Raw genomic sequence first — 26959 nt, 5'->3', positions numbered from 1 at the left:
GTTTCAGCTTTAGCATCATTCCTTCCAAAGAAATCCCAGGGCTGATCTCCTTCAGAATGGACTGGTTGGATCTCCTTGCAGTCCAAGGGACTCTCAAGAGTCTTCTCTAACACCACAGTTCAAAAGCATCAATCCTTTGGTGCTCAGCCTTCTTCACAGTCCAACTCTCACATCCATACATGACCACAGAAAAAACCATAGCCCTGACTAGACAGACCTTAGTCGGCAAAGTAATGTCTCTGCTTTTGAATATGCTATCTAGGATGGTCGTAACTTTTCTTCCAAGGAGTAAGCATCTTTTAATTTCATGGCTACAATCACCATCTGAGTATCTTTTTAGCTCCTTGTAAATGTGTACATAATATAAAAAAGAAGGTGGTGATCCTTTAAAGCCCACTTCAATTGCCACTTCTCACACAAAATCACTCCCATTTCATCATTCCTTTTCACCTAAGCTCACTGCAACCTCACTGTCACATCTATTTTGGCACTAGTCACATTTGCTTTGTGGTGAAGGGGCATGACATTATGGCCAGCTTCTCTGGATTCAAATAATGCTTAACCAGTCAGCAATGCTGGAACCCTGCACAAGACACTTACTCATTCCATGCATTCATCCCTTCATTTGTAAAATGCCAATAGTAAAAATGATTTTCAGTTTTTTAAAGGGTATGAGGACCCATGGGTAAAATTTCTCTATAAATGTTTAAATAAAACCAGTGTTCCTTAAATTAGTGCTCCAGAAATTAAAGAATCACATATTTCACAAAGAAAAGCTCAAAAGGAAATGACCCACATGTCCTTTACTTTGAAAATTGATAAAACAGACATAATTTTGCTCAAGATCACAGAAAAGACCAAACTTTGCTGTTAAAGCTGTTGATACACACTGGTATGTCCAAGGAACAAACACTCATCTAGTTCGAATATCTCTGAGAAGTAGAAATGTGATTCCAAGAGGAAAAACAACTGATGCCTGATCCCCCAACTGCCACCCCTGCCCTGGGGAAGGAGACAGTGAGTTGAGGAAGCCATCTCTAAAAAGGCTTTATTTATAGGGCAATACCGCCCAAGGTAACAATGACACTCCTTACTCTATCTGTAATTCACAAAGCATACAAGCTGCAGTCGCCTATATCAATATGCATCAGATAACGCTGCTCAGGCACCTAGTGTGGCACCAATACCAGACAATGGTGCAGCCATAGTGCACTGAATGGCATGGCCCACAGCAAAAGACAGTGCCCTCCTTGGAAAGACACAGTGGAAAAACAAACTGATCAACAAGCTGTGTCTTTTCTCAATTCTGGAAGACATACAAAACTATGATTTAAATAACCAGAGAAGCTTATTAGCAAGATTTACAGCCATTTAACTGCTACCTCAACATTTTCTTATACCTGAGGAAGCATTAGTTGGTCTGGGTACGGACTGCTTAGGTTTAAAGTAACACTGACATAATGAATAAAAACTCTCCACATCTGTCTCCTGCTGGAAAAAAAAAAAAGATATGGTACCCCTCATATGATAAGGAAAACAAGACAATTCGTAGAACTGGAGTAATGAGACTACTTTTTGTGAATAAAAGTCAGCAATTTGGTGAGTAAGTTACCAACACTAAAACTCTTCCATTTGGAAACCTTGAAAGAAAGAAAGAGCTGACTGTAAAAATTCTAACAGGTAGTATTACTCTTTTGAGAAGTAAGTTTTACATAGGACTATACACAAGAATTCTTAACAACAGATTTCACTGGTATATACTTCTCAAAGTCTATGTGATATCCTCACATTAAAAAGTTAAAGACTTGCGTTAATAGTTCAGTTCAGCTCCTCAGTCATATCCAATTCTTTGTGACCCCATGGACTGCAGCATGCCAGGCTTCCCTGTCCTGGATTAATAGGGGTGTTTCTAATTTAATTATTATAAAAAGTGATATATTTACAAAGTGTTTCTCAGAAAGACTAGTATCTTAATCTATAAGATTTACATATTATTATAAAATAGAGAAATATAAATGCTTGATTTGCTTTTGGGTTTTTTAAGTCTCCTTGTATAGAAAAAATACAACTTGGTTATCTACCAAGCAGCTAAGATAACTCAGTTACTTAGAGTAATTACTATTTACTATATACCTTCTATAAACAAAGAACTGAAGTATGTACAGATTGCAAAGTTAGCCTATAGCCCTTAAAACAAAAAGGGTAAACCTAAGAATTACTATTTTTAAGCACATAATTAACACTGTCCTTCTATGAACTATTTAAATAGCCAATTACTGCAGTTCCCTTTAGCACTGAGTCATATCATTATTTCTCTTACGGAAACAAAGATACTATTTCTAGCTTGCAAAAGAGAGCATCATTCCTACTAGAATTGGGGTAATTATTCTATTTTTCTAAATAAAGGTTCAATTTAGCACTGAACATAAACTCTTCTGAGTCTGGAGACGGGGGAGGGAGGGAGACTTAAAACTTAGCAAAAAGTACCACTTTCTTGAGAAACTGCAGGAGGTGAATCTCATTAATTCCTGTATAATTATTTAATTCTCATATTATTTTTGTTCCTGGAAGCATCGGAGTCAAACCTTTGCCTTCCTAATTGGTTCTACTACACAGTGATTGTTCCAAAAATACATTGCAATGTTTTCCAGTTTAGAATGACTTTGTATGCTTCCAAAACAAATGAAACCTATAGCATGTTATTATTTAAAAATACTTAGTGTCTCAAACTTTTTAGAACAAAGCAACTTATAAATAAAAAGGAAGAAAGACAGGCAGATATACATAAATTTCAAGCATTTCAGATAATTAAAACAAGCTCCTCTCTGATGCAAGTATTTAGAAATGTGTTTAAAGTCATCAGTACCACACTGGAATCGCCTGAATGGGTCAACATTCTTCAAACTGTTTGGTCCTTAAGCAAAATTTCAGGGTAATCAAGCACTGCTAATCACATGGGGTCTGTTCTCTTCTTCAGCTACTGTGTGCTCAGTCATGTTCGACTCTGTGCGACCCCATGGACTATAGCTCACCATGCTCCTCTGTCCATGGGATTCTCCAGGCAAGAATACTGGAGTGGGTTCCCATGTCCTTCTCCAGGGGATCTTTCCACCCCAGGATCAAACCCACATCTCTTACAAATCTCCTATAATACCGGCAGGCAGGTTCTTTATCACTGCGCTACCCAGGAAGCCCTTTCTTCTGCTACTACTGATAAATATTTTAAAACTTTTGAACTTCTGTAAAAAAAAAAAAAAAAAAAAAGGTAGGAAATAGGTTGAAAATTCATCTATAAAATTATATTCAGTACACTTATTTGAGCCAGGCAGAACCTAGTTCTAGACAGACAGCAAGCCCACTGAATCCCAGTTGCCATGGTGGTCATAACCTGATTCTTCACATCCATCCTTATCCCTCCACTATGTAAATGCAAATTTTTGCAGAAATTCAAAACGCAGCACTTATGTGTTCTTTGGAAGTACCATTGTTTCCGAGGTAGAGAGAGAACTTGGATCTCGATCTTGACTGGACATTCGAGATGGAGCCCTCCAGAACTTGAACGAGTCATCTAAACCTGTGACAACAGAAAAACTGTCAACACGAACGGTCTTCTGGGCATCTTAACAATTAACAGGAAGAGTAGTCCTTACATGAAACCAGTCCAGAACTAAAGAAAAAAGTATGCCTAATTTTTATCATCTGTAATTAATTAATATATACAGCATGTTTCACACACAAAAAATTAACAATTAGTTAACTATGCTTTATAGTTTAATCTAACATGATTTATGGAGAGCACCAGTTCCCAAGCTTCAAAGTGTAGAAGAATCAAAGGGAGCTTATTAGAGAGGTTTCCTGAGTCCTATTCCCAGAGATTCCATTCCCCCAATCAAGGTGGGGTATGAGGAGCCCATAAATTGGCATTTCTAACAAGATGGGAGCAGATGTCAATGCTGCTGGTTCCAGGGCCATGCATCTAGTGACCCCAGTACAGAAAATCCAAACAATTAAACGGGTTGCTTTCCACAGGGACATTTGTTTAGAATGTTCAGAAACTTCATCAAATGTCATTCTCTTCTTAATTCCTCCAGGAAGTGAGCAGAAAAGTGAGCTAGAAACTTACACTTGAGTATTTCAGGGTAAAGAAATTTCATGTTTACAATTTACTCTTAAATGGCTCAGGAAGAAAAATGTATATATATATATGCATATAAATAAATTTTTCTTATATGTAAATACATACACATGGGAGGGCAAATACAGTAAAATGTTAATATTTGGGAATTTTTTGTTCTACTCTTAAACCTTTTCTGTGGGAAATTATGTCAAGTTTCTTTAACATTATATTAAAATTTAAATTTAAAATTTTTATTATTTATATTTTAAAAATATTTTTTCATTATTAAATTGCTATTTCTTTTTATGAGACACAATTATTATTTATAGGCACTAAGATCTTATACTTAGGAAATCCAAGAGAATCTACAAACAAGTAGAAATTGAAAGATTTCAGCAAATATTTTGATAAATAAGTAATATGCCAAAACAGGTTTTCACTATATTAGCAAAACAAATTAGAAAATTTGGTAGGAAAAATCTCATTCTTGATTGCCTGAGAAAAGCCTTCCAAAAAAAAAATTTAAGACATAAATAGAGGAAAAAACTATAAAATTTTACTGAAGGGCATGAAATAACTTATGAAACATTAATAAGATGTCAAAAATGGTTTTCATGAAGAATTTATAACAAGAAAAATTCTTAGGCAATGTTCAGTGAAAGGAGGAAATACAAAAATGTACGGAAGATTGGAAGGAAATATACACCCTAAATGCAACAGCGGCAACCTCTGGGTAGTAGAACTAGATATGAATGTTTTCCTGGTATTTTTCATTGTTTTCAAATACTTTGTAACCAACACAAAGGTTTTAAACAATTTACAAAATATATTTTACTAAAAATATAAACAGAATACACTTACCATTTAAATCATTGCCTTCAGGAGCTCCATTAAGAGCTGAAAAACTGAAATCAAATGCATACCGTCCCAGGTAACAATGTTTTACCATCTGATTCAAATGTTCATAAAAATGGCAGTGGTATAAAAGAGCCTGGAGGGCAGGTTTTCCTATGAGAGACAGGCCAGAGTCCTCATCATGGACACAGGGGCCCTGCAGGAAAAGAGGGATTTTTTTCTTTTTATGTGGAGGAATTCACCACATAATTTCTTCCAAAAGACCCTCTGTCTCCCCACAGCCCCCTTAAGGAAACAAATGCTACTACACTCCTTCACTTCTCTCTGTCCTTCCACACATACACCAGCCTGACCCTGACCTAGAAAGTTAATCCAGCTCTCTGCTGTCAAAAAATCCACTAAAGGCAGAAAGCTGATCTAGCCTCTCTTGAGGGGTCACTTAGTTTAAAATGTTTCTACAAAATGGTACAGCTCTAATCAAGTAATTACTTACTTCAGCCACAAATACAGTAAAAGTAGTGTGTTGCAACCCACACAAAACAATGAAATGGTTTGTATTAAAATATCTGAAACAACGTAATCCAAGTTATTTTATTCAAAATTATTTTTTGTGCCTATCAGTAAGCTAGATAAAGTGAAAACGCTCAGTAATATCCACAGTAAAATCTGCTTGTCACTTTATTTTCCATTGAGTGAACCCTTCTTCCAAGGGCATTTCACATGTGTGCATGCTAACACAATCATAAACACGTGTGTGCACAAACACACACACACATTTTCCAGCAGAAGGCTGAGAAGAATCTACATTGCATACTTTTAATCTCTTTGCACTTTTTTTTTCAAATAATTTTTTGAGGTGCCACTCATGACTTTTCCTATAATATCGAAATGGCTAAAACCAAGCAATCAGTTAAAAGTATGCCAAGGCTCGGTTTAAAGTATGCTAATTATCACATCACTAGATGGACAGGGAGGCCTGGTGTGCTGCAGTCCATGAGATCGCAAAGAGTCAGACACGACTAAGTGACTGAACTGAACTGAGTTCATAACTATTTCTATTTTTCTGAAAATGATAATATAGTTCAGACTTTTAAAACAGAACATAACAGAGAGAAAAATAAAAACAAAAAATAAAAAGCTAAGTGCCGACAGGAAAGGTCTGCATTATAGCATTAACTATGAAATTTGCACATGTGCCCTACTTCTCATGGCCCCTGATCACCAAGGAAAGATGAATCTTTAAAACGTACCATCCAGGAAGATGAAGCAATAGTTAAAGGTAGAGTTACAAGTTAAAGGTAGAATTACATTAAGATGAGTTTCTCCATTAACTCTCTTCTTTAATATATGCTTAAAATTAAACCTCTTACCTTCAATATGTCATGGTACTAACATATCCACTAGCTATGATTCAAAAGAAACTAAAGCAAAACAAAATTACATATGAGAAGAATGTTTTCAAGAAGAAAAAGGAATTATTTTGCTGTATACAAACTTGTAAAATGCTATAATTAATATATAAATTGAAAAAATGACCTTAATTACATAAGAAATTCCTTATGTAATTGCTTAACTACATGTTAAGAATTCAGTTAAAATGAAATTGTTTCTCTGACATGAAGCATTCACTGTTTTGTGAAATCAATACCCATAATGATTTATGATGAACACAATAGAAAGTGAAAATATGCACTGATAATTCTCCCATTAAATATGAAAATAGTACATACTACAACTATAAATGAGTCGGCCATCCCTATACAACAGACATGATCACATCTGCAGACAGTCTACCTACATCCACTGAGAGTGCACAGAAGCAGTGACCCCTTCTTAGAAACATCAGCATCTAGATATTAGTGCTACTTCCTGCTACATCCCCCAGAACACTTCGAAATGTACATCAAGACAAGTAAATGAAACGTCTTGTTGAATAAGATTATTATTCCTCATTCTACCAAAAACAGTTGTAATTTTAAAGCACTGAAAAAGGAGCATCTTCTTTCTTAGCTGTACTGAAATGGTGGAGGTCACACTTCTTGGAGATTATAAAATTCCATTGTCTACATGTGAAGATCATCTTTCTCCCTTACTAGAGCAGTTGTTTCCACACTGAGATTTAAAGTACCAGTAAACTTTTTAAAAACTGGGGGACAAATACCCCTGGAGGAGGCCATGGCAACCCACTTCAATATTCTTGTCTGGAGAATCAATCCCAAGGACAGAGGAGCCTGGAGGGCTACAGTCCATGGGGTCACAAAGAGTTAGATCCAACTGAAGCGACTTAGCACAGCACAGACTTTTTAAAACTGGGGGACAAATACTAGATTACCAACTACTTATATTGCCAACTGAGGACACATAAAAACAAAAACTAATAACCAAAACAGATAAAAAAAAAAAGACAGGAAGAAAATGAGTGCACATTAAAAATGCCCCCTGAAAATTAGACTTAAATTTTGCTTAAGACTAGCGACTGAACTGAACTGAGCAGAAGTTTCATCACCAAGTACTGTATTTCAGAGTAGCTCCCAAAATATCTTTGATTCTAGCCAACACAGGCAAAGCAGAAGACTCTGTGAAATCATACTTAAACCACTGTTTTCAACTTTTTAATAGAAAACTAATTCTGTGATGAAGAACTGGAGAATAACAAAACCAAAAAGCTGCACATCACCAGCATCAAAAAGGAACTGCAGACTATTTAACTAATTAGAAAAAAAAAATGTGAACTTCTACACATGGTTTATAATACAGAATACGGTTCTGTTCTATTTAACAAAACCAAGAAAACTTACTATGCTTGCCTTTGCATCATATTTATTTCAATTATTTTTTAAAAAATTCACTGGCAGAACATCAAGATTATAGTATAAAAAGTGTCACTAGGTTAATAATGAGAGTACAGATTATATGCATCTGAGTCAAAAACAACACATTTTTAAATCTGGTAACTGGATAATAGGCATTAAAATCACTATGCTGTTAATATAAATATTAATCCTGTATATTCTTTTCTAGTTTTTTTCCTATGGGTTTACTACAACACAGACTGTGAATAACAACCATTATCAGAAGGCCGGTTAAACAAACAAAAGGAGTCAGGGCAAAACCTGCCTGGGATATTCAATAATTGGCAGCGTTACGAGGTTTGTAAAGTCTGGAAAAATAAACTGTCCAAGAGTTAAAGGAGATCCAGGCCTTAACAACCACCTGAGTGCCCATAAAGCTGCCCTCAATACAGCTCAACTAGCTTCAGTGACTCCCCTGAAGACGTATTCTAACGAAAACTGAACAAGCAATCTTAGACCTAAGTAAGATCCTGGGGTGTGAGATGCCACAGTGTGCCGCATACACACATACATGGGATGAGGACATGTGGATGAGGAACAGGGCAGAAGAGCATGTCCCGTCTCCCCACAGACAGCACTTTTCTATCTTCCAAAACATCTAAAAAGCAGCAGGCTATAAAAAAGTTGGCTAAAACTATTTACTGACTTGACATTTAGAACATGAAACAGAAAATTAATCCAATAGAAACCAAAGAAAGGTTAAGTTATGACTCTGTGTACTAACCCAGAAAAGTAGATGTTAAAATCAATGTATATTTAACTACAAACAAATTTGCTTATTATTAGAGAAACAATATAGTCAGTGGGAAAGAGAAACTGGCTGGACTGAAAGCAAAAGGGTGTGATGTAGGGCAAACTACTTAAACTCTTTGTGCTAAATTTTCTTCTACAAAATGAGGAGAATAATGGTTCACAACTCAAGCCATTATACAGGTCGATATTTGTAATGCTTCTAGAAGAGTGCCTAGAACATAGTAAACACCATGCTAATGATTATTATTTCTGCTTAAAATTATTTTTAACACCATAGAGAACTGGTAAATATGATCAAGCATAAAAAGATCTCTATATTCTCTTTTAAGGGATCCTGTTGGCTTGTACGAAGTTTCATCACTAAGGAAATATATACCAATATAAAAATATATTTGCTGAAACTCTATCATCAATTAATCTCAAAGATCTACAAGGCTGATAACTGTTTAAAGGCACCTACCTGCCAAGTATAATCCTTTAGAATTACTGAAGGCATTGGAATTACAAGGAGATTCTGAAAAATAAATGCAGCCTGAAATTAAAGGGGAAAAAAAATGTCAATACTGCCATCTTGTTGTCATGTCTGAAATAACCAATACACTGTAATTTAATAACAAAAAAAAGCATATCCCTGGTCAGCTGAACATGCTAAGAGGTCACTGTGAGAACTCCCCAACTGTTGTAATAAGGGGAGAAACTGCTTCATCAGGGTTTCCTATTTCAGAATGTTGTCTTTCTAAAAAATGATATGTAAAACAGAAACTATCCTGGCAGCATTTAAGAAATATATTTCCTGTTTCTATTACTGTCTTTCAGATCACACACACACCTCTCTCCTCCTGTCTTTCTACCTAAGTTCCTCTCAATAAAAAATGGCAAATTAGAAACACAAACTACAAAAATCCAACTTGACCTAGGTCCTGAAGACAGCCAAGTTAAATAATCACACTAATATGAACACTGATTACCTATTCAGTGAAAGATTACATTATAACAGGAGAACCACCAGAGTAACAGCGGATCAGAGGGAGGGAAATTTTCAGCCTCTTCACTGGAGGCCAACAGGTAATCTGAACAGCTTCAAGAAGAAGCTATCCGTTTAAGCATTACTATCAAGAAACAGGTTAACAAGAAAACTACAGCTTCTGGATTTTGGAACTGGAAACTGGCTAATGGTGGTCCTGGGAGCAGATGTTTTCTTTACAAATCTCTAAGCACTATTGGATTACTGTTTCTAAAATGGTCTACGTCAATCATCTCTGATAAAAGCAGCAGTAAAGAAAATCACAAACTGTCTAGAGAGAATTAAAATAGCATTGACTTTTCCTCTTTACATGTTATGAGTACTTTGACAGCTCCTTATCTTGAGTAAAGCTTTATAAACTTGAACACTGAGATAATATAATTTTTTCCCTGTGAACTACTTTTCAACGTATAATAAAGTAGAAGAGTCCATATTAAAACAGACTCCATTTTGCTTTGATCTTTCAGAGCAAAGGACTCCAGGTTTTACTGTGAATCAATACCATTCTGTTCTCTGCAACCATTTAATTGGGTTTTTCGCAGGCAGAAGAGACAAGGGTGAGCAGTCAGTCACACAGGGAGTATGGTTTATAAGAACATTCACAACAGATTTCCAAGGGAAACAGGAAGGAAGAACTACACAGACAGGCCTACCTCCCGGCGCACCATGCTGCATTCCGACTGGTCCAGAAGAATGTTCACCACCGTTCCCCAGAGCCCACCAGAAATGTTTTGACAACTGTTTGCCAAGGCCACACAGCCAGTTTCAAGGGTGGTTAGTGCTGATCCTAATCCCAATGAAGTGAACCTCACCTGGTCAAATTAGAGAAAACGTTGTAAAATAAAAAAAAAACCTGATTCCATAACATGAATTGTTAATCTTTCTGGTACATAAAATACCATATTCTTATGACATTGTCTTGGCAATCCTAAATTATAAGACACAAAGAATACTGTACTATAAATCTATAAAGGAATAAAAATTCTATACCTAATATAAATAATAAAAGCAAATATCACAAAAAGTCAAAACCAGGTATAAATAAGAAGACTAAAAAAGCACAGTTCAAAAGCCTTTTTCGAGGGAAAGCATACAGTGCTCACATATCTTTTATGAACACAATTCTTGTTTATTTCTCATTTTTAAGAGGATACTATTATTTTGTTCCATCTTCCTTAATTTTTCAGTGTTTCTTTCAAACGAACAGTTTAAACTTCTTTGAAATTTATTTTCAAAAATAAATAACTGAATTATCTTTTTATAAGGCACTTAGTATTTCTCCCAAAATTATTTTAAAAGAAAAATGTTTCAAGTAAGATGGATAAGATATAATATGTTTGCCACGGTACTCCTGCTGCTCAAGCTATGTATTTTGGTGAACTTCCAAATTCTAATTACAAAATAGAGCTTCCCTGTGAAAACCACAGGGTAACAAAAAGCAATGCAGTCATAACACGGTGAAGCAACAAGTCCAAGTTCAACGTGGCTAAAGAATGTACCTCTAGCTGCTAACCCTATATATTTTTAATATATATGGGCTTCCCTGATGGTTCATATGGTAAAGAATCCCCCTGCAACGTGGGAGACCTGGGTTTGATCCCTGGGTTGGAAAGATCCCCTGGAGGAGGGCATGGCAATCCACTCTAGTATCCTTGCCTGGAGAATCCGCATGGACAGAGGAGCCGGCGCACTACAGTCCATGGGGTCACAAACAGTTGGGCACGAATGAGCAACTTAGCACAGGACATTATTAATATATACTTAAAAATTTGCTAAGAGCGTAGATCTTACGGTAAGTGTTCTAATCACAAAAACAAACAGTAAAGAAGACAAAATGAAACTTTTGGAGGTGAAGGACTGGTTTATGGCATTGATTCTGAAGAGGTATATTTCATGGGTGTATATCTCCAAATTCATGAAATTGCACACATTAAATATGTACAGAATTTTGTATGGCAACCATACCTCGATAAAGTGGTTTAAAAAAATAAGATCAAATGGCAAAACAGGAAAACTCCTTAATATAAAACACTGCAGTGTAGTGTGTTATAATTCTATTAAATGACACTCAAATGTCACTTGGCCACTATTCCTCTAAACTGTTCAAAAATGGCTGGACTTCTCCAATAATTTTTTCACTGTTCTTTATAAATCTCATTGACAGATTTTATAATACTTCCTCTTTCTATTTTTAATCTGCACTCTGAATTTGGCTGAATATGGAGGTGCCATCAACTATATTATGTACCCCCAAAGTTTGTATGTGGAAGCCCTAACCCCCAGTGTATCTGAGGATAGGGTTTTTCAGGGGATGATTAAGGTTAAATGAGGCCACAAGGATCGGGTCCTAATCTCACAGAACTGGTGGCCTTACAAGAGGAGGAAGAGAGAAAAGGTGCTATGAGCATGAAGTGAAAAGGGAGCCACATGAAAGCCAGAAAGAGTCCTTGCCAGACCTGACCACATGGGTAGACAACCTCATCAACTTCCCGCCTCCAGACGTGTGAGAAAATAAGTATCTTTGTTCAAACTAACCAGTCTATGGTGTCTTATTATGCAGCCCAACCTGCTCAAGATAAGGGGTAAATACAGCTTAAGGGTTAGTCACTAAAATGATCTCATTTTGGAAAATATGAACATGTGTACACATGTGTGTTTTGCTTCATCTGTTCTCTAATCCACACAAAATAGACTCGATTCTCCTTCACACTGACCTCTGGGTCTCGGTCAACCCACAGTGGAATCAGCCAAGCCAATCCCTGCTGAGTGGGAGCATGGTCTTCACTCTGACTCCCCAAAGGCAAGAACCAAAGTGACATCCACTCCTAGAATGGAAAAAGGGAAGAGAAACACACTAGGTAAGTTTCTAAGGACAAAAATAGAGTTTAAAATACCTGAATTTTAAAAAGCAAAACAAAGTAAAAATCTTTACTTAAGACTTGGCTTTAGTTCATTATTTAGCCAACATACAACAAACAAAAATCTCAGCTCCTCCTTAAGAAGTCACACGTCTCTTTTTTCTTCAGAATTGCTATTTTCCACGTAATTTAGACAAAAATCCAGTTCTCCAGTGCATGTAGATTTCAAGCAAAATAAAAAAGTAAAATTCAGATTTGTATAATATACAGCTTCTAAGAAACTGCTTAGTTAAAAATCATTTTTGTCTCCTAAAAAGGAGATATCAAAAGACATTTTTCTTGAGTAATCAGACAGGCCTGAAACCCATCAAGCACAGCACACCCCTTTCCTGGCAACCGTGGAAAGACAGACGGCTGCAAGCGCACTCACCGAGCTCTGGGCCTGGGCCATCATCTCGTGCGACAAGTGGAGCAGGCAGAGAACGGTGCTCTTTGTGACACCTTTTCCCATGAAGGACATCGCATTTCCTCCTCGCTCCACGTAGAAGGATGTGATGACCTGAAGAGCAAATGCACACAATTCAGGGGCAGCTTTACTCTTAGAGGCTAAATATATACCTTTCTACTGACTCATCTGAGCTGAACCCTAACCACATAAAGTATTCATATATCATCATATTCTCAGTTTATACATTTAAAAATGGTTCAGAAGGTAAAATTTCGTTATGTGTATTGCATCACAAGTAAACATTCTTCATATAAACCTTTTTTTCCTTTGGAATTTGTACAAAGCATATGTAGTATACTCCTAGGAGATTGTGTGATTTAAAATATGCTCATAACATATTTCCAGTATTATAATATCCTTTTGAAGTAAGAGTTCAGTTTACAAATACCTTGCTGAAAAGTATACTTAGACATTTGGTAGCTATACAGAACTCTTACTAACCACCAGAGTTAGGCTAGGTTTCTAGAATTATGGTTCAAATGTAAACAGTTTCTCCACTGATAAGCCATCTTAGATTTCTATTCTATATCTAAATATATATTAACTATTTAAATCATTGGCTGTCAGCTTTTTATCTCCCACATATCTGAAGGATTTAACACACTTCCATCAATAACAACAAAATAAATGTTTCTTATTTGAAGCTATCTCCCCTTTTCTGGGCAAAGGTCTGTATAGTCAAAGCTGTGGTTTTTCTAGTAGCTATGTACTGATGCGAGAATTGGATCATAAAGAAGACTGAGTGCCAAAGAATTGATGCTTTTGAACTGTGGTGTTGGAGAAGACTCTTGAGAGTCCCTTGGACTGCAAGGAGATCAACCCAGTCAAGCCTAAAGGAAATCAATCCTGAATATTCATTGGAAGGACTGATGTTGAAGCTCCAACACTTTGGCCACCTGAGTTGAAGAGCCGACTCACTGGAAAAGACCCTGATGCTGGGAAAGACTGAAGCAAAAGGAGAAGGGGATGACAGAGGATGAGATGGTTGGATGGCATCACCAACTCAATGGACATGAATCTGAACAAACTCCGGGAGACAGTGGAAGACAGAGGAGCCTGGAGGACTGCAGTCCATGGAGTCACAAAGAGTCGAACATGACTTAATGACTGAACAACAACCCCTTATCTGAGAAGCTGAACCAGAATGAACATAGGGAGTTAAGAGACAGCCGTTTGAGGAAAAAGTCCTTCCATCTGATTTAGAAAATCCTTTAAAATATGTTATAGACTCTTTTGAAGTATGTCTGTGTAAATCATATAATGTCTCCCATGCAGGGGTTCAATAAATATTTGCTGACACTGAATAACAGTCCTCACAGCTTTCAATTCAAGCAAACAACAATAACAAAAAAAGTTCAGAGTGACAAAAGATCACTTCACAATTCACAAAATTTTAATTTAAAAAAGACTGCTGGAACGAAAAAATTTCACAGTTCATATGGAAACACAAAAGACCCCAAATAGCGGTAGTGAGAAAGAAGAATGGATCTGGAGGAATCAACCTTCCTGACTTCAGATTCTATTACAAAGCTACAGTCATCAAGACTATAGTACTGGCACAAAACAGAAATATAGACCAATGGAACAAGAGAGAAAGCCCAGAGATAAACCCATGCACTTATGGGCACCTTATTTTTAACAAAGGAGGCAAGAATATACAATGGGGCAAAGACAGCCTCTTCAATAAATGGTGCTGGGAAAACTGGACAGCCATATGTAAAGGAATGAAACTAGAACACTTCCTAACACCATACACAAAGATAAACTCAAAATGGATTAAAGACTTAAATCTAAGACCAGAAACTATAAAACCCTTAGAGGAAAACATAGGCAGAACACTCAATGACATAAATCAAAGCAAGATCATCTATGATCCACCTCCTAGAGTAACGGAAATAAAAACTAAACTAAACAAGTGGGACCTGATTAAACTTAAAAGCTTTTGCACAGCAAAGGAAACTATAAGCAAGGTGAAAAGACAACCCTCAGAATGGGAGAAAATAATAGCAAATGAAACAACTAGACAAAGGATTTATTTCCAAAATACACAAGCAGCTCATACAATTCAATACCAGAAAAACAAACACCACAATCAAAAGTGGGAAAAAGACCTAAACAGACATTTCTCCATAGAAGACATACAGATGGCTAACAAACACATGAAAACATGCTCAACATCGCTCATTATTAGAGAATGCAAATCAAAACTACAATGAGATAGCACCTCACACCAATCAGAATGGTCATCATCAAAAAGTCTACAAACGATAAATGCTGGAGAGGGAGTGGAGAAAAGGGAACTCTCTTGCACTGTTGGTGGGAATGTAAACTGATACAGCCACTATGGAAGAGAGAGATTGCTTAAAAAAAACTAGGAATAAAATCACCATATGACCAAGCAATCCTACTCCTAGGCAGAAAACCTGAGGAAACCAAAACTGAAAAAGACACATGTATCCCATTTCATTGCAGCACTATCTACAATAGCTAGAACATGGAAGCAACCTAGATGTCCATCAACAGATGAATGCATAAAGAAGTTGTGGTACATATACACAATGGAATATTATTCAGACATAAAAAATGAACGCATTTGAGTCCGTTCTAATGAGGTGGATGAACCCAAAGTCTATTATACTGACTGAAGTAAGTCAGAAAGAGAAAGATAAGTATTGTATTCTAACCCATATACACGGAATCCAGAAAAATGGTATTGAAGAATTTATTTATAGGGCAGCAATGGAGAAACAAACAGAGAGAATAGACTTATAGACATAGGGAGAGGGGAGAAGAGGGTGAGATGTGTGGAAAGAGTAACATGGAAACTCACATTACCATACCAAAAAAAAAAAATGCTAACTATTTTTAGGTGCCAATATATTACAAAGGAAACACTTGTGAGTCAAAGCAGTCAAAACCAATTGCTATCTAATACAACAGAAAGTATTTCAATTCCTCTACCCAAGAACTCAATGCTTTTACTCAGCACAGTAAGCCATTTTGTCTTAGAGACTACTTTTTAGTTTGTATTCTTTTTAACTCATGCAACAAAGAAGGTTAGTTTAAAAAAAAAAAGCATAAATCATGTTAGGTACAGCTTATTTAACAAAAGCAATTTATTTGTAAGATAACTTGGGGATTCTGACTTAAATTAGAACTTTCATAAACCAAATAATTATACAGTGTGTCTGAAAATGACATAAGTCTGGCCAGGGGATGAAAAGCTCCAGGTGACTGCTACATGACTATTCTTTCTGCATATGTGTATGTTTAAGGTTTTCCACAATTAAAAGCTTAATATTTTAAGGGGCTATTTTTAGAAGTAAGAAATGTGAATGATTCACTAGAGAGAGCTATATTATCATGGTTTTAGTTTTGGCTTATGATGGACAAGTTAAGAACTTTGATATTATCTCCTTTCAAATTTGACTTATTGTCAGATACCTGGAACTGCACTTCATATATAATTTTTAAGGATTTAATTATCATATTTATTTACCTATCATAATGAACCATGCTTAGTCTAAAAGCCTAATTACTCAACCACAAAAGGCAAATACTTGCACCCAAATTTCACTGCATAGAAACAAAATATCTAATAATGAACTGTAGTTCCCATCTGAAAAGGAATCAGCCTTAATTAGTGAAAAATTATGAAGCAAATCATTTGGATCAACAATGACTTTGTTTCAGTGTCCATTCACATAAGTATTATTTTACTTTTTAAAAGATCAATTTAGTCAGTAGTAAAATAAAGAAACCTGTTTAGCTAGTTAAGTAAGCAGAAGAACCCAAATAAGATTAAATATGTATTACTGTCCTGTCATTAATGTAAAGATAAAGATTTTCTTCCCAAGATGTTATATTGACATGAAGATAAAACGCATTCCTCTGTTTTTTTCAAAGCTTTGTAAATAAGGTTTTCATAAAACAAGGATCATACTTTTAATCTATTCCTTAGCTGTGCTGATTTTCACTACCCCAAATACAACTGAGCTTAGAATGAAATTATTTTCTTTTTGCCTTGACTTCTTACCTAGAACTAAACCTTTTTGTTCTTCAATAACATAGAAAGCTCATTTTAATTTCAGGTGTTTGAAACACAAGCGTGATCTGAAGTCTCTCCTCTTACACAGCTTTTACAAACAAAAAGCACTTCTGACAGTTTCTAAATATAAACACCAAAATATTTCTTCCGTTACTGCTGTAGCAGGTCCTCACCTATCTCTATTTGAAACTGACAGAATCACCTCATAGAGGCAATGTGTTCCAAAAGGTTGATACATGGAATATTTATACAATGCATTATAAATAAAGCTATAAATTAGATACTTGTAAGTCAGTTCAGTTCAGTCACTCAGTCGTGCCCGAATCCTTGCAACCCCATGGACTGCAGCACGGCAGGCCTCCCTGTCCATCACCAACTCCCAGAGTTTACTCAAACTCATGTCCATTGAGTCGGTGATGCCATCCAACCATCTCATCCTCTGTTGTCCCCTTCTCCTCCTGCCTTCAAGCTTTCTCAGCATCAGGGTTTTTTCAAAAGAGTCAGTTCTTCGCATCAGGTGGCCGAAGTATTGGAGTTTCAGCTTCAGCATCAGTTCTTCCAATGAATACTTGTAGACTGAATTATATTAAAAGCATTGGAGGAGTTGACTTTTTATTTTTTTTTTATTTTTTTTAAGCCAATTCATTTTATTCAATGATAATAGAGGTTACAGTGATAACAGAGTTTTGATAAAGATTTTTTTTTGTTTTGTTTTTTAGTTTTTTATTTTTTAAATTTTAATATCTTTAATTCTTACATGCGTTCCCAAACATGAACCCCCCTCCCACCTCCCTCCCCATAACATCTCTCTGGGTCATCCCCATGCACCAGCCCCAAGCATGCTGCATCCTGCGTCAGACATAGCCTGGCGATTCAATTCTTACATGATAGTATACATGTTAGAATGTCATTCTCCCAAATCATCCCACCCTCTCCCTCTCCCTCTGAGTCCAAAAGTCCATTATACACATCTGTGTCTCTTTCCCTGTCTTGCATACAGGGTCATCATTGCCATCTTCCTAAATTCCATATATATGTGTTAGTATACTGTATTGGTGTTTTTCTTTCTGGCTTACTTCACTCTGTATAATCGGCTCCAGTTTCATCCATCTCATCAGAACTGATTCAAATGAATTCTTTTTAATGGCTGAGTAATACTCCATTGTGTATATGTACCACAGCTTTCTTATCCATTCATCTGCTGATGGACTTCAGGCTCTACTACAAAGCCACAGTCATCAAGACAGTATGGTACTGGCACAAAGACAGACATATAGATCAATGGAACAAAATAGAAAGCCCAGAGATAAATCCACACACATATGGACACCTTATCTTTGACAAAGGAGGCAAGAATATACAACGGACTAAAGACAATCTCTTTAACAAGTGGTCATGCTGGGAAAACTGGTCAACCACTTGTAAAAGAATGAAACTAGATCACTTTCTAACACCGTACACAAAAATAAACTCAAAATGGATTAAAGATCTAAATGTAAGATCAGAAACTATAAAACTCCTAGAGGAGAACATAGGCAAAACACTCTCAGACATAAATCACAGCAGGATCCTCTATGATCCACCTCCCAGAATTCTGGAAATAAAAGCAAAAATAAACAAATGGGATCTAATTAAAATTAAAAGCTTCTGCACAACAAAGGAAAATATAAGCAAGGTGAAAAGACAACCTTCTGAATGGGAGAAAATAATAGCAAATGAAGCAACTGACAAACAACTAACCTCAAAAATATACAAGCAACTTCTGCAGCTCAATTCCAGAAAAATAAACGACCCAATCAAAAAATGGGCCAAAGAACTAGACATTTCTCCAAAGAAGACATATGGATGGCTAACAAACACATGAAAAGATGCTCAACATCACTCATTATTAGAGAAATGCAAATCAAAACCACAATGAGGTACCACTTCACACCAGTCAGAATGGCTGCGATCCAAAAATCTGCAAGCAATAAATGCTGGAGAGGGTGTGGAGAAAAGGGAACCCTCCTACACTGTTGGTGGGAATGCAAACTAGTACAGCCACTATGGAGAACAGTGTGGAGATTCCTTAAAAAATTGCAAATAGAACTATCGTATGACCCAGCAATCCCACTGCTGGGCATACACACCGAGGAAACTAGAATTGAAAGAGACACATGTACCCCAATGTTCATCGCAGCACTGTTTATAATAGCCAGGACAAGGAGTTGACTTTTTAAAAAACATTATGGTAAGTATTTACTTAACGTATCTGTTCTAAAATTCCATATATTTCTGACCACAGACACCTTTAAATATAAGGTGTGTGTGTGTGTGTGTATGCTTAGTCATGCCCAACTCTCTGTGACCCCATGACTATAGCCCAGCAGGCTCCTCTGTCCATGGAATTTTTCAGGCTAGAATACTGGAATGGGTTGCTGTTTACCACTCGATAAATATGAAATAATTAATATAGTAACACTTTGCTCCTTTTCAGTATTTATAATTACTCAAAAAATATTTCATTAAAGTGACTATAACAAATTTTACATTATAGTCACATTAAATTTTAGAGGACAGCTGGGAGTATTTAAAATTTTTTTTAAAAAGTAAGATGTACTTTTGGAAACAAATCCTAGATAATATCATCTGAAGTATGATTTACAAAAGGATTAATAAACACAAATAAACAAGTTACCCAAATAAATTGGCTTAATTAAGTGTAAGCCTTACTTTTCTTAAAAATGAGTTTATTCATAAAAGTAACCTTACTTACACCTTTGCTAATAAAAATCATTAAAACATTTAATCATGATGAGCCATAAACAATACTCCAGGACACAGTGAAGGTCAGGGAAGCTTGGCATGCTACAATTCATGGGGTCACAGAGAGTCAGACACAACTGAGCGACTGACCAACAACAACGTAAACAGTAGTAATCTACATTAAATACAGTAGCACCCACAATGCACTTCATATTGTGCCTGGCACACACTGAGTGATCAACAGTGAATAGCTATAGGAAAAGGAGTACGTCAAGGCTGTATACTGTCACCCTGCTTATTTAACTTATATGCAGAGTACATCATGAGAAATGCTGGGCTGGAAGAAGCACAAGCTGGAATCAAGATTTCCAGGAGAAATATCAATAACCTCAGATATGCAGATGACACCACCCTTATGGCAGAAAGTGAAGAGGAATTAAAAAGCCTCTTGATGAAAGTGAAAGAGGAGAGTGAAAGAGTTGGCTTAAACCTCAACATTCAGAAAATGAAGATCATGGCATCTGGTCCCATCACTTCATGGGAAATAGATGGGGAAACAGTGGAAACAGTGTCAGACTTTATTTTGGGGGGCTTCCAAAATTACTGCAGATGGTGACTGCAGCCATGAAATTAAAACACGCTTACTCCTTGGAAGGAAAGTTATGACCAACCTAGATAGCATATGCAAAAGCAGAGACATTACTTTGCCAACAAGGTACGTCTAGTCAAGGCTATGGTTTTGCCAGTGGTCATGTATGGATGTGAGAGTTGGACTGTGAAGAAAGCTGAGTGCCGAAGAATTGACGCTTTTGAACTGTGGTGTTGGAGAAGACTCTTGCGAGTCCCTTGGACTGCAAGGATATCCAACCAGTCCATCCTAAAGGAGATCAGTCCTGGGTGTTCATTGGCAGGACTGATGCTGAGGCTGAAACTCCAATACTTTGGCCACCTCATGCGAAGAGTTGACTCATTGGAAAAGACCCTGATGCTGGGAGGGATTGGGGGCAGGAGGAAAAGGGGATGACAGAGGATGAGATGGCTGGATGGCATCACCAACTCGATGGACATGAGTTTGAGTGAACTCCAGGAGTTGGTGATGGACAGGGAGGCCTGGCGTGCTGCGATTCATGGGGTCGCAAAGAGTTGGACACAACTGAGCAACTGAACTGGGGTTGTATTATTGCTATTTATTGTCAGTGACTATTTTTACTTACTTCAAGGAGACCTGACAAGTACTTCCCACAAATGTCGAGTGGCTTTGTGAGAGGAGAGTGTGCGCTCCACCCCGGACATGCCGTGAGGTGGGCCATCCCCCGCAAGGTCCTCTCGAGGGACGGCAGGCCATAGAAGTGAGGAGCGTCCGTGACTCTCAGACACTGGAGTAGTTTCAGGGCCAGCTGTGTTTGGAAAACGTAAAAAAGCTCCAAGCATTTCCTGTGTACGTAAAGGAGGGAAAAAAATCAACCACTGAACAAATGTAATGGGTTTAATGAGCTTTCTTACTGGTGGTAGAGGGTTACTAACAATTCACTGTATCAGAAAAGTAGGAACTAGTGGAAATGGCAGAAAATACTCCCTCTTATGTCTTTCCAAGGAAAACATAGTGAATATACCATCCAGAATATATAATGTAAAATACAAGTAACAATTACACTGAAAAATGCATAAATGGGTATCATATTGACAACTGAAAATGAAATTAAAAGTTAACACAGAATTACCACATGAACCCACAATTCTAGTCCTAGGTATATACTCAAGAACTGAAAACATACATTCACACAGAAATTTGCAGATGAATGTTCATAACACCACAATTCACCACAGTGAAAGGAGGACTCAATGTCTACCAGCAGGTGAACAGATAAGCAGAACATGGCATATCCGTCCAGGGACTATCATTTAGTCACTGACATCTGCTATAACATGGACAGACCTTGGAAACATGATGCTAAATGAAAAGAGCCAGACATAAAATGGTCACGTATTGTTTGACTCCAGTTATATGAAATGTCCAGATTACACAAATTCATCAAGATTAATTAATGGTTACCAGGGGTCTGGATCAGGGTGAATGGGGACAGACTGCTCTGGGGTAATGAAAATGTTCTGGAATTAACCAGTGATAGTTGCACACTGTATATATATCAAAACCCACTCAATTGTATACTTTAAAATTAAAATTATGAATTTAAAATTATGGGTTAAAATTATTAATTTAAAATTTTTAAGTCAGAGCTATGGACATACATTTGAAAATCATCAATGCAAAAATTTGTAAAGTCATAGAAATGGGTATGACTGCTCAGTCAGATGTATAGAAACATAAGAGAGAACCAAGAACTAAGTGAAAGTGTTAAGCCCTTAATCATGTCCAGCTCTTTTGTGTTTGTGTGTGTGTGTGTGTCCAACTCTTTGGAACCCCGTGGACTATAGCCCGCCAGGCTCCTCTGTCCACAGAATTCTCCAGGCAAGAAGACTAGAGTGGGTTGTCATTCCCTTCTCCAGATCTTCCTGGGTCTCCTGCACTGCAGATGGATTCTTTACCATCTCAGCCACCAGGGAAGCCCCAAGAACTAAGCCTACAGACAACAAAATAGTGTGCACATGTATGTAAAATTATAGTCAGGACTGAAATAAAACAGACCACAACAACTGATTTTTACTGAAATCTTTCCTCCTCTTAACTTGAAACAAGTGAAATGACTCTTTGGAAATCAAAAGAAAACTAGGTTCTACATAAACGTCCCCAAACTTCCAATTATCCCAACGGTACCTGTCAGTAACGGCCTCAAAACTGAGCAGCAAGGTACTAAAGAGAGCAATCAGCTCTTTCTGGAGCTGCTGCCTGACCGCAGTGCGGACATCATCCGTTTCCTCTTGCGTCTGGGACTCCGTCAGAACCAGCAGGTCCAACAGTGGATTTGGACTCTAAAAAATGAAGTTTGTAAAACATGTATTTACTCTCTCATTGAGCTATATGCTGTTCCTCCAAAATGTTGGTTTTTTGGTTGTTAATCATGTTCTGGAGAAACTAAGACTCAATAATTTAACATAATACTTAATAATTTAATCCTTGTAGCATGATATTAGAGAGTAAATTCTCCTTAAGTTACTCTGCTCATGTTTAAAACTATTATTATTATTTATAACACTAGTGATGATAATATATGAGAAGACAAGATAAAAGTCTTCTAAAACAGCTTTAATACCATACAAAGTCAAATACCAAAATTCCTTTTCTAAAACTGCATTAACATTACAGTATCATCATCTACAACTCTGAAGAAATTTCATTTAAACTATGAATAAATTATGGAATATATATCAGCACTCATGACATACTATAAAACTCATAATCATTGAAATATAAAGTTTTAATTGACTATATTTACACAATTTAGGTAAATATATTTTAATTTTTCTATTGTTATATACTATTTACAGCCTTATTTACAAACATTCAACTACTGTACAGATTTTCAAGAAAAGATTCTAAAACTGAAGACCGGTATATACCTGCTATTTTCACAAACCGAAGCCACCACAACTCCCAGTGTACAAAAACTCTAACCAAAGAAGGAGATTGTTTTAAAGGTTATTCTTTTCTTAAAATGAGCAAGAATATTATGAAGTTATAGAAAAGTATATAGATCAAAAATCAAGTAATCAAAAAACTCATTCAGAGGAAAAGTTCTATAGAAATTATTTTAATATCTTAATATCTAACATCTAAAATATTTAAGCAGGCTTAAAAGTTAAAAGAACTATGACATTAGGTTTTCCTGTTTGCTTTATTAAAGATATTCAGGAAAAAAACTGCCTCTAAATGCTTTCTTAATTTTTTAGTAATTAAAGGATAAGAGAAAATAAAAGCAAATTCAGTAGTTCAAAATCATCCTTGGGAAAGTAATAGAAGAGTAAACTTTGAACAATATGTACTCTGGAAGGACAACTATCTTATTAAGAACTCAAAAATTACAATTCAGGGAAATTAGCATGTTGTCTCATTGAGTTCAGTTCAGTCGCTCAGTCACGTCTGACTCTGCGACCCCATGGACTGCAGCACGCCAGGCCTCCCTGTTCATTGTCATCTCCCAGAGTTTACTCAAACTTGCATCCGTTCAGTCAGTGATGCCATTCAGCCATCTCATCCTCTGTCATCCCCTTCTCCTCCTGCGTTCAACAGTTCCCAGCATCTGGGTCTTTTCCAATGGGTCTTTTCACTTCTGGGTCTTTTCCATCTGGGTCTTCTTCACATCAGGTAGCCAAAGAATTGGAGTTTCAGCTTCAACATCAGCACTTCCAATGAACACTCAGGACTGATCTCCTTTAGGGTGGACTGGTTGGATTTCCTTGCAGTCCAAGGGACTCTCAAGAGTCTTCTCCAACATAATAGTTCAAAAGCATCAATTCTTTGGCACTCAGCTTTCTTTATAGTCCAACTCTCACATCCATACATGACTACTAGAAAAACCACAGCTTGGACTAGACAGACCTTTGTTGGCAAAGTAATGTCTCCACTTTTTAATATGCTGTCTAGGTTAGTCATAACTTTTCTTCCAAGGAGCAAGCGTCTTTTAATTTCATGGCTGCAGTCACCATCTGCAGTGACTTTGGAGCCCCCCAAAATAAAGTCTGACACTGTTTCCACATCTATCTGCCACAAAGGGATGGGACCAGGTACCATGATCTTAGTTTTCTGAATGTCGAGCTTTAAGCCAGCTTTTTCACTCTCCTCTTTCACTTTTATCAAGAGGCTCTTTAGTTCTTCTTCACTTTCTGCCATAAGGGTGGTATCATCTGCATATCCGAGGTTATTGATATTTCTCCCAGCAATCTTGATTCCAGCTTGTGCTTCATCCAGCCCAGCGTTTCTCATGACATATAAGTTAAATAAGCAGGGTGACAATATACAGCTTTGACGTACTCCTTTCCCAATTTGGAACCAGTCTGTTGTTCCATGCCCAGTTCTATCTGTTGCCTCCTGATCTGCATACAGATTTCTCAGGAGACAGGTCAGGTGGTCTGGTACTCCCATCTCTTCAAGAATTTTCCACAGTTTGTTGTGGTCCACACAGTCAAAGGATTTGGCATAGTCAATAAAGCAGAAACAGATATTTTTCTGGAACTCTCTTGCTTTTTCAATGATCCAATGGATGTTGGCAATTTGATCTCTGGTTCCTCTGCCTTTTCTAAATCCAGCTTGAACATCTGGAATTTCACAGTTCACGTACTGTGTCTCTCATTTATCTTATAAGTATTTTTCTCAGTTTACCATGTCTTTATATTAAATGGCTCGGCCTGGGGATAGTAATGGTCAAGGGATGAGAGGTCAGGTTTTTCTCTCTCACTCTCTCACATACATATATATACACACACCACACACACCCCTGTAGACTATACCTAAATGTAGAAATTATGATCATGGAGCACAGTTTAACTACAATAAAAGATGAAAAGTAGAAACAACTAACAAAAGCTAGGAGATAAAAGGGGTGGGTAAAATAGGAAAATAACTCCAAAATACAGAAGGTCAGAAGACTAATGGAAAAAAAAAAAGTTTGTAACCCATATCACAGATAAAGGGCTAATCTAATTTATGAAGGGCTCTTCTGTTACCAAAAATGAAAGAGAAAGGGGGAGAGTGTGTGTGAGCACATATGTGCTAGAGGAGACCAAAAATCAACTGTGGGGCAAAACGTAACAAAGGCATCAAGGGACAATTCACAGAAAAGGAAACAAAAGAGCTCCAAACTTTTGGAGCTTTGTAAATATCTTTTTATCATTCAAAATAAGGGTTATCTATTTAAAACAAACTCAACAGAAACACATATACATATGTCTCTGCAATTTGTAACTGTCTCCAGCAATTATAGTTCTAGGAGTTATTATTCTACAAATATACTTACACACGTAACACGGCCCGCAGTTTCCATTTATGTTCTATTCTAACATCTTATGAAATGAGGATTATGTGTGTTTCTTGTAATTAACTACACAGCTTCCTTAATATCACATGTTTACTAGTGAGTTAATAAATGTTAACTGAAAGTTCACTTGACTTCACATTCCAGGATGTCTGGCTCTAGGTGAGTGATCACATCATCGTGGTTATCAGGGTCATGAAGATATTTTTGTATAATTCTTCTGTGTATTCTTGCCACCTCTTCCTATCTCTCATCTTCTTCTCATCTTCTGCTTCTGTTAGGTCCATACCATTTCTGTCCTTTATTGAGTCCATCTTTGAATGAAAATTTTCTTGAAGAGATCTCTAGTCTTTCCCATTCTACTGTTTTCCTCTACTTCTCTGCATTGATGACTGAGGAAAGCTTTCTTATCTCTCCTTGCTATTCTTTGGAACTCTGCATTCAAATGAGTATATCTTTCCTTTTCTCCTTTGCCTTTCATGTCTCTTCTTTTCACAGCTATTTGTAAGGCCTCCTCATTCTGAATATTAAAAAGCAGAGACATTACTTTGCCACCAAAGGTCTGTCTAGTCAAAGCTATGGTTTTTCCAGTAGTATGTATGGATGTTAGAGTTGGACCATAAAGAAAAATGAGTGCCAAAGAATTGATGCTTTTGAACTGTGGTGTTGGAGAAGACTCTTGAGAGTCCCTTGGACTGCAACGAGATCCAACCAGTTCATTCTAAAGGAAATCAGTCCTGAATATTCACTGGAAAGACTGATGCTGAAGCTGAAACTCCAATACTTTGGCCACGTGATCTGAAAAGACCCTGAGATGCTGGGAAAGACTGAACGCAGGAGGAGAAGGGGATGAGATGGTTGGATGGCATCACCGACTAAATGGACATGAGTTTGAATAAGCTCCAGGAGTTGGTGATGGACAGGGAGGCCTGGCGTGCTGCAGTCCACAGGGTCGCAAAGAGTCGGATACGACTGAGCGACCGAACTGAACTGAGAGCTCACGATGTGCAAGGCACTATGACAAATGCTGGGTATGCACTGTGAACAGAACAGTCCTCCTTTACAACGATCACAATAACGTGGAAAACAGTAAACACTAACAGTTAGAACTGGACATGGAACAACAGACTGGTTCCAAATAGGAAAAGGAGTATGTCAAGGCTGTATATTGTCACCCTGCTTATTTAACTTCTAGGCAGAGTACATCATGAGAAATGCTAGACTGGAAGAAACACAAGCTGGAATCAAGACTGCCGGGAGAAATATCAA

At 37.0% G+C, this 26959-nt stretch overlaps 1 protein-coding gene across 3 annotated transcripts in view; it reads right to left on the bottom strand.

The window, feature by feature from the left end:
• The window catches only part of RTTN (rotatin), a 108956-nt gene that overhangs the window by 32615 nt on the left and 49382 nt on the right, over positions 1–26959 (bottom strand). For 2 of the 3 annotated variants that reach the window (XM_069569153.1, XM_069569152.1), the window contains exons 27-34: positions 22537–22691; positions 20975–21194; positions 12890–13018; positions 12316–12426; positions 10255–10413; positions 9038–9109; positions 4979–5168; positions 3483–3574 (exon numbers count right to left, since the gene is read on the bottom strand). In XM_069569153.1, coding sequence (XP_069425254.1) covers positions 3483–3574; positions 4979–5168; positions 9038–9109; positions 10255–10413; positions 12316–12426; positions 12890–13018; positions 20975–21194; positions 22537–22691 — 1128 coding nt within the window. The remainder of the gene's footprint in view (positions 1–3482; positions 3575–4978; positions 5169–9037; positions 9110–10254; positions 10414–12315; positions 12427–12889; positions 13019–20974; positions 21195–22536; positions 22692–26959) is intronic. The other variant, XM_069569154.1, reaches the window with a different exon arrangement.

Source organism: Ovis canadensis, chromosome 23, assembly GCF_042477335.2.
Source record: "Ovis canadensis isolate MfBH-ARS-UI-01 breed Bighorn chromosome 23, ARS-UI_OviCan_v2, whole genome shotgun sequence".
Taxonomy (NCBI): domain Eukaryota; kingdom Metazoa; phylum Chordata; class Mammalia; order Artiodactyla; family Bovidae; genus Ovis; species Ovis canadensis.
Note: the sequence above shows the minus strand (reverse complement) of the source record. Positions and strands in the feature narration are given on the sequence as shown.